At 47.4% G+C, this 7,590-nt stretch overlaps 1 protein-coding gene across 9 annotated transcripts in view; it reads right to left on the bottom strand.

The window, feature by feature from the left end:
- Positions 1-5,992: 5,992 nt before the first annotated feature.
- The window catches only part of TUFT1 (tuftelin 1), a 41,514-nt gene continuing 39,916 nt past the window's right edge, over positions 5,993-7,590 (bottom strand). For all 9 annotated transcript variants that reach the window (XM_045033518.1, XM_003990628.6, XM_045033515.1 and 6 more), the window contains one exon: positions 5,993-7,557. In XM_045033518.1, coding sequence (XP_044889453.1) covers positions 7,491-7,557 — 67 coding nt within the window. In that variant the 3' untranslated portion in view covers positions 5,993-7,490. The remainder of the gene's footprint in view (positions 7,558-7,590) is intronic.

The following is a 7,590-nucleotide window of genomic DNA, read 5'->3' as shown; positions in this document are numbered from 1 at the left end:
CATCTTTTCAAGTCTTCATATGAGTGAAGTCATATGATATTTGTCTTTCTCTAATTTCACTTAGCATAATACCCTTCAGTTCTATCCATGTAGTTGCAAATGGTTCTAGTTTTTCTGAAGTCAACTTATGATTTTTAATTCACTTGGAATTTAATTTAGGTGTACTGTTTAAGGATAGAATCCTTCCACCCCAAATTTTAACCAGCCATTCAAATGCCTTTCTCCCCATAGTCCTTTTTTTGGGGGTGGGGGGAGAGGGGAGAGTGGCAGAGGGAGAGAAAGAGAGAGAGAGAGAATCTTAAATTTTTTAAAAGATGTTTATTTGTCTTTGAGAGATAAAGACAGAGTGTGAGCATGGGAGGGACAGAGAGAGAGGGAGACACAGAATCTGAAGCAGGCTCCAGGCTCTGAGCTGTCAGCACAGAGCCCAACCCGGGGCTCGAACTCATGAACCACGATATCATGACCTGAGCCGAAGCCAGATGCTCAACTGACTAAGCCACCCAGGTGCCCCGAGAGTGAGAGAGAGAATCTTAAGCTCCACGCTCAGCATGGAGCCCAACACGGGGCTCAATCCCATGACCCTGGGATTATGACCTGAGCCGAAATCAAGAGTGGGGAGGCTCAATCGACTGAGCCACCCAGGCACCCCTCCCCATTGAACTTTTAAAAAAAAAAATTTTTTTTAATGTTTATTTATTTTTGAGAGAGACAGAGATGAATGCGAGTGGGTTAGGGGCAGAGGGAGAGGGAGACACAGGATCCAAAGCAGGCTCCAGGCTCTGAGCTGTCAGCACAGAGCCCGACGCGGGGCCTGAACCCACAAGCTGTGAGATCATGACCTGAGCCAAGGATGCTCAACCGACTGAGCCACCCAGGTGCTCCCCGCCCCCACATTGTCCTTTTTAAATGCTAAATAAAATTGGGTCTGTTTTCACCTAGCCAGTCTGCTAAATTGATGTACAAGCTGTATCATGATTTACTATCTGCCAAGGCTAATCCTCCTCCCAATCAACCACTGTCTTCAATGTTTTCTTTACTATCTCCCCTGTTTACTCTTCCAGATAAATTTTAAAATAATTATATCCAATTCTAAAAGAACTCTATTGGGATTTTCACTGTAATTACACAAAGCCCAAAATTAAATTAAGAAAGAATTGACATCTTTACAGTTTTACTTTTGCCATCTGGGGAGGTTTTTCTTCATTGACTTTTCCTGTATTTCTCCACAAAATTTGGTCATTGTCCTCACGTCGATCATTGACATTTCCAAATAAGGTGATTCCTAGGTATATTATATTTCAGGGTGTTTTCCAAACAGGCTATTACCGGTATCTGCGGGGAAACTTGCCGACTGGACCTAACAATCCAGTCGACTCTCTCCTTGTCAATGCATTCTTTCTGTTCCTTGGCTGTCTCCCCCCAAAGCCACCCACAGATTTGAGCTCTGCCCTTTGGGGCCAGATGGAGAACTGTCCCTCCTCCCATGGAACACATGTTCATCTCTGGAGACTGTCCTGTTTCCCATCAGCCGTTTTTTGTTGTTGTTGTTGTTGTTGTTTTGTTTGTTTGTTTTTGGTTTTGTTTTTGTTTTTTTGGTCCTGCTGAATAACCCCAGCTGGTAAGATGAAACTAGTATTGGGGAAAGATTCCAATGATGGTGGTAAGGAGGATGGGCTTGGGGTAGATTAGACTATAAGGTAGGGGAGCAGCAGGCACTGGCTTCTGCAGCAGGCACTGGCTTCTGCAGCAATCCAGACTTCAAGACTGGCTGAGACAAGGTTGTGGACACAGAAGGGGAAAGTCTGAGGGATTTTTCACATGAGGAAACATCAGGACATGTTGGCCACTGGACACAAGAGACAAATGGAAAGAAGGGTCAAGATGGCTTTCAAGTCTCTAGCCTGAATCACTGAAGAGAGGGACTCTCTTTACAAAGAGAAAGTGAATAGGGGAGAGATTTTGGAAGGGAGTCTATTTCTGTCCTCCTGACCCTGAGATTACAATATATCCAAGGAAAGAGGTCTGTCCTATATACCAGTTGTGAGGTGTGTGTGTATGTATATATGTATATATACACACACATACATATATACATACACACACACACATACTCACAGTTCCTGGCACAGAGCTCCTAAAACGCTTATAGTGTCCTAAGTGATAAGAGCATCGGAACATTTCTTGTTCTAAAATTTGTCTTGGGCCCTGGTTCCTAATGCAGAGCTCCTGAAACCTTTGTGAATTCCTAAGTGATGAGAGCATCAGGAACATCTTTGGTCCTAGTGAGGCAACTCTGGGCAGGCCCCTGGATGAGGCGAGAGCCTGGAAATGGAGTAAAGAATTGACCGTGCCTATGTGGGAAAACCTCCAGGAAATCTCACCAGCATGGGGTTCCACGAGCTCCCAGGCTGGCAAACGCATGCACACCCGGAGGGTGATGCACCCCAGCTCCATGGGGACAGACGCTTCTGCAGTCAGGACCTTCCCAGACCTCACCCTAGGTATCTCTTCATCATCTGCATCCTTTATCATGTCCTGTAATCAACTGGTAAACTTAAATGTTTCCCTGAGTTCTGTGATCCACTCTAGCAAATTAATCAAAGCCAAGGAAAGGTTTGTGGGAACCTCCAATTTGTATCCAAGTCAGACAGAAGTCGTGGGAGCCTGGGGGCCTGCTACTTGTGATTGGCATCTGAAGTTGGGGGCAGGCTTGTGGACGGAGCTTTTACCCTGAGGGATCTGACGCTATCTCCAGGTAGGTGGTGTCAGAAGGGAGTTAAATTGCAGGACACCCAGCTGGTGTCCTCAGTGGCTTGGTGTGGGGAAAATCTCACACTTTTGGTGACCAGTAGCATCAGAAGTGAGGTGTCCTGTTTGAGCAGTAGAGTGGAAAGACAGATGGAAAACTGAGTTGTTTCTAAACAGCAGTGTTTTTCAAATTTGTCCCCCCACAACAGTATGTTTTACGTAGGCCAACTCACACAGACAGAGAGAGACACAGTGCCCAGAATACCAATGACAGGAAGGAAAGGCCTAGGCATGTAAGCAGCACTGAACGGGTAGATAAGTGGTGAGCATTGGTTTTTCACCCCTCCGCTGGCTGAGATCCTGTGGTCTATGATTTGGCAACCAACCCCTTGTCAGGAAATTAATTATCCTGTCACCATCTAGCCTCAGTCCCATGTCCCAGAAGGCTCCAGGGGAAGACAGATTCCAGTAGAAAGGCCACACACATTTTAGAGTTCAAAAAAGTCTCACCGCCAACCTGCAGAGCGCGTGGAGCTAGAAATGACTCACCTGTAAAAAAACATCTCCTTTGTCCTTAGCCTGGAGGAAGAGGGTCTAGAGAATATTTAGGTCTCCAACTTTGAGTTTCAAGGCCATGGTGCTTAGAACTGGGGCAGGGAAGCGAGGACACAATTTCTCCTTATAAAGCCAGAGTGCTAAATCGAAGCATGGAAAAGAGGCCAAGGGCTCTGGGCTAACATCTGCTGTTGGGTCAGAGCCTGAACAAGCTCAGACCCAAGCCCCGGCACGTGTGGCTCTGAGGGATGAGGGAGCCCAGGGGACTAGTAGAGGCCCCACACAAAACAGCAATACATACTGAAGAGTTCACTGAAGAGGAAAAGCTGTTTTGGAACCCCAAGGGACATTGCCCTCCTCAGTCAAATTAAGTTGCTTTAAGCCATATCATAGCAGAGCATCTTTCCAGGGTAAATCTTAGAACATTTCATAGTGAAAGATTCAATTTTTTAAAAAATGTTTATTATTTATTCTTGAGAGAGAGAATGAGAGATGGAGTGCAAGCAGGGGAGGGGGAGAGAGAGAGGGAGACACAGAATCCGAAGCAGGCTCCAGGCTCTGAGCTGTCTGTCAGCACAGAGCCCGACACGTGGCTCGAACTCAAGAACTACGAGATCATGACCTGAGCTGAAGTCGGACACTCAACCGACTGAGCCACCCAGGCACCCCAAAAGATTTAAAAGATTAAGTAGAGATGAAAATGTGCCAATCAACTTTGCGCTTTAGAAATTTAGTTTTAGGGGTGTGTGGGTTGCTCATCAGTTAAGTGTCCAACTCTTGATTTCGGCTCAGGTCAGTGATCTCAAGGTTCGTGAGTTTGAGCTCCCCATTGGGCTCTGCTCTGACATCATGGAGCCTGCTCAGGATTCTGTCTCCCTTCTTCTCCAAGTAAACTTAAAAAATAAACTTCATGAAAAAAAAAAAAAGAAATTCAGTTATTAAAGTTGCCGTGGGCAGGGGGATGGGGGAAATACGTGATGGGGATTAAGGAGGGCACTTGTTCTGATGAGTACCGGGTGATGTATGGAAGTGTTGAATCACTGTATTGTACACTGAAACTATTATTATATTGTATGTTAACTGGAATTTCAATAAAACTTTAACTAACTAAATATTTAAAGAGTTGCCATGCACCTCGTGGTTGAAATACCATGTCCCTCTCAGACTTTTCTGTTTGCATTAGGGAACACGTGAAGAGACGCAGGAACAGTGGCCCTTTTCGGGAGGCAAGGAGTGCTTCTACAACCTTCCTTTCCCACGTTGGGGCCGACGCTGCAGGTCTGCAGGGAGCTGGCTGCCGCTGGCTGCGTGTCCAGGCGGCTCTTAGCACCCAGCTCAAAGAAACAGGCCTTCGTGGCAAAGGTCCCGGGCAGGCAGACTCCATCTTCCCTCCACAAAACATTCAAGCAGCACAGAGCTGCCTTACAAGTGACATAACAGGCAGAAATCAGGAGCAGCTTGTTCACCACACCCTTCTTCAGGCTCCAGTCCCTGCTCTCCACTGAAAAGGTCGCCAAGATAGAAATGACATTTCCCTCCACTTCTTCCTCTTCCCATAGACCCTCCTTAGTCTTTGGAACAAGCCCCTGCTCCTTTCAGAGATGATACCACTAGACCGTGGCAAATACACAGCAGGGGCACGTTTCTGCCCTGGTTCTAGTCTCCAGACCACTTCATTATCTCCAACCCAAGTCTCCGCTCATCCCACCAAGCCTTCGAGGCCTGGGTTGAGAGCCTCCCTTTCCCGTATGGCAGTACACTCACTCCTGCCTTCCAGCCTTGCGAGTCTTGGCGCCATAAGCAGCCCCACCCTGCTTCTACCCTCTTCATATTCTGTGAACAAGCACAGTCTAGCTATACCCATGCCAAGCAAGGCTGCCAAAGATAGACGAGAGCCCTGGGCTGCCAGAAGACAAACCCAGGTCTGGAATGGAAGGCTTCCAACGCATTCTGAAACCTGGAGTGTGAATTAGCTGACGAGCAGAAAGGGGAAGGACAGTCCGAAGAAAAAAAATTTCCATTCTTTCCATTAAAGGAGAAAGGAAAGCTAGAAGGAAGTGGCCAGGGATAAAGGGGGCTGTATTTCCAGTTTTTTTGGTCTAGAAAAGATTCATGTAAATTTAGCTATACCCCGGGGCGGGGGTGGGGGTGGGGGTTGTACATTCAATGGCATTCTTAGCATAAAGGGAAAAAAAAAAAAAAAGATCACCGCACTAATTGAATGAGAGAGAGCCCAGAGCAAGCCAGAAACGAGACCCTTGAACAGCTGCAGTCAGCATTTCCAGAGTGCCTGCTATTTCTGCAAAGGACCTAGAGTTGCTCCCATTTCCTCCAGTGCTGGTTGGTGAATCTCTAAGTAATGACAGGGCCTCTGCCGTAACCACTTCTTCTCCAGTCAAGGAGGAAACACACTGGCCAAGCTTAGGGGGTCCCACCAGGCCACCACCCCAGACAGGGTCAAAGTTAGGGGCCACCTCCAATAATGAAGACCCAGACCATGAAACGGAGCTGCTTAAGGGGGACATTCTAACTCCTCTGAATGCCACAAAGTCCTTCAGTGTTTGGATTGTCTGCACCACACCTTCCAGATGTGACAGCGGGGTGCCCATCTTTCACAGACACTAAAACCATCCTCTTTCTTCCTCCCAGAAAAGTGTTGGGGGGGGGCGGGGAACAGACCAGCAGCTTAAAGAGACACATTAACATATTTTATTCAATTCGCCATACAAAGAATATGCCACAGGAAAAAAAACATCAGAACTGGAAGGGCCCTTGGAGTCCATCTGATCTGAGCCCCCCTGGTTTTACAAATGAGGAAAGTGAACGCATAACACCTGGACAGCGCTGGTACACCAGCCCAGTCCTGATACACAGAAACACACACAAGTTCAGCCTTCTGGCTTTGAGCCAGCTAGAACCCCAAGACTTGATCCATGTTTATCTTTAATGTTACTGTGCCCTATAGTACCACATCCTGATACTTATCTCCTTCTTGAGGCTGCAGGAAGAGCCTTAAAATTTGGTGAGGGTCAGGGTCATTCAGAGCCAGGAAAACCGACCAATTGTGGAGCAGAGGGTGCAGAGGGTTTAGGGGAAGAATTTAATCCCTTCCCCAAAGAGTTCGGATCACCCTTTCTCCCAAACGGCATACACTAAGACTCCAACGCCTCAGGGCAAATTTGCTTGCCTTTCTGAGGTTCAAATCATGTTTCCGGAAAGAAGCAGGTAGAAGAAAAAGAGGAAAAGATTTAATTCTGAAATTAACAAGTCCAGCGGGAACACATTTTTTTCCCCAGCGTGGAACAAATCCAAACACCGCAAGAGAAGGCTGTAAAACTCTGGTATTAAATCAATTGTGAGATGTAAAGGAAAAACACCAATAACTTAGCAAAATAAATACAACAAGAGTTTCGCTGAGATTGATGTAACCCAGTGAAAACAGTTTTTAGGCTCCTGAGTCAAGAAGACTGAGGTCTACCTGGCACTGCGTCTTAGGGGAAAACCCTAAGACATGCTGGGAACCTTCCCAGCAGACAGAAGTCACTTGCAACTATCTGTGGCCCTACAGAATCTTTACACTAAAAGTTATTCCCGGAATGTACATTTCCTTCTCCCAGGAAGACAAGGCTGGCCAAAGCTGAAGCTCACTGACTCTGCCCAGGCCTTGACAGGTCACCTGTGTCTATCTGTAGGAGGCCCAGGTCAGCAGTGGAACAAGTAGAAAAACAAACAATGTGTTGCTAAGAATGGATCTGTGTTTGCAGAGGGAACTTCATTCCCCCAGGACACCCTCCAATCGCTGTGGACATCTGTGCCTCCAGCTTGTAGGGCTGAGGCAAATCTTGTCACCTCCCCTGACTCTGGGGCAGCTGAACTCCAGTCTACAAGAGAAGGGAGGTTCTGCTACAGAGAAATAATACTACAGGGATAAGGATACTGCCCTGGCCCTTGCCGGCAGGAGAGCATCCTCCAAAGGGCTGCAGTGTCCCCAGGAGGTGCTCGTCCTCTGTCCACCCAGCATCCAGGGGTCAGGAGTTTAGAAACAGTGGGACACATGAACCCCAAGCCTCGAGTGCAGCCAGGGATCAGTCAGGAAGTCAAAGTTGGGGCTAACGGCCTACAGGGGTGGTGGGCTTCTCCGCAGGCAAGAGGCAGCAGCAACAGCGGCATCCAGCTCCTTCCGCTCATGTTTCCACCACTCGGATAAGAGGCATGGGCTTATTAGGGCTGGGGGGCTTGGATATCCTCATGCTGAAAGAAAAGTGGGAAACGCTGAGTGCTTCA

The sequence above is a fragment of the Felis catus genome, chromosome C1, assembly GCF_018350175.1.
Source record: "Felis catus isolate Fca126 chromosome C1, F.catus_Fca126_mat1.0, whole genome shotgun sequence".
NCBI lineage: Eukaryota > Metazoa > Chordata > Mammalia > Carnivora > Felidae > Felis > Felis catus.
This window is presented reverse-complemented; position numbering and strand designations above follow the sequence as displayed.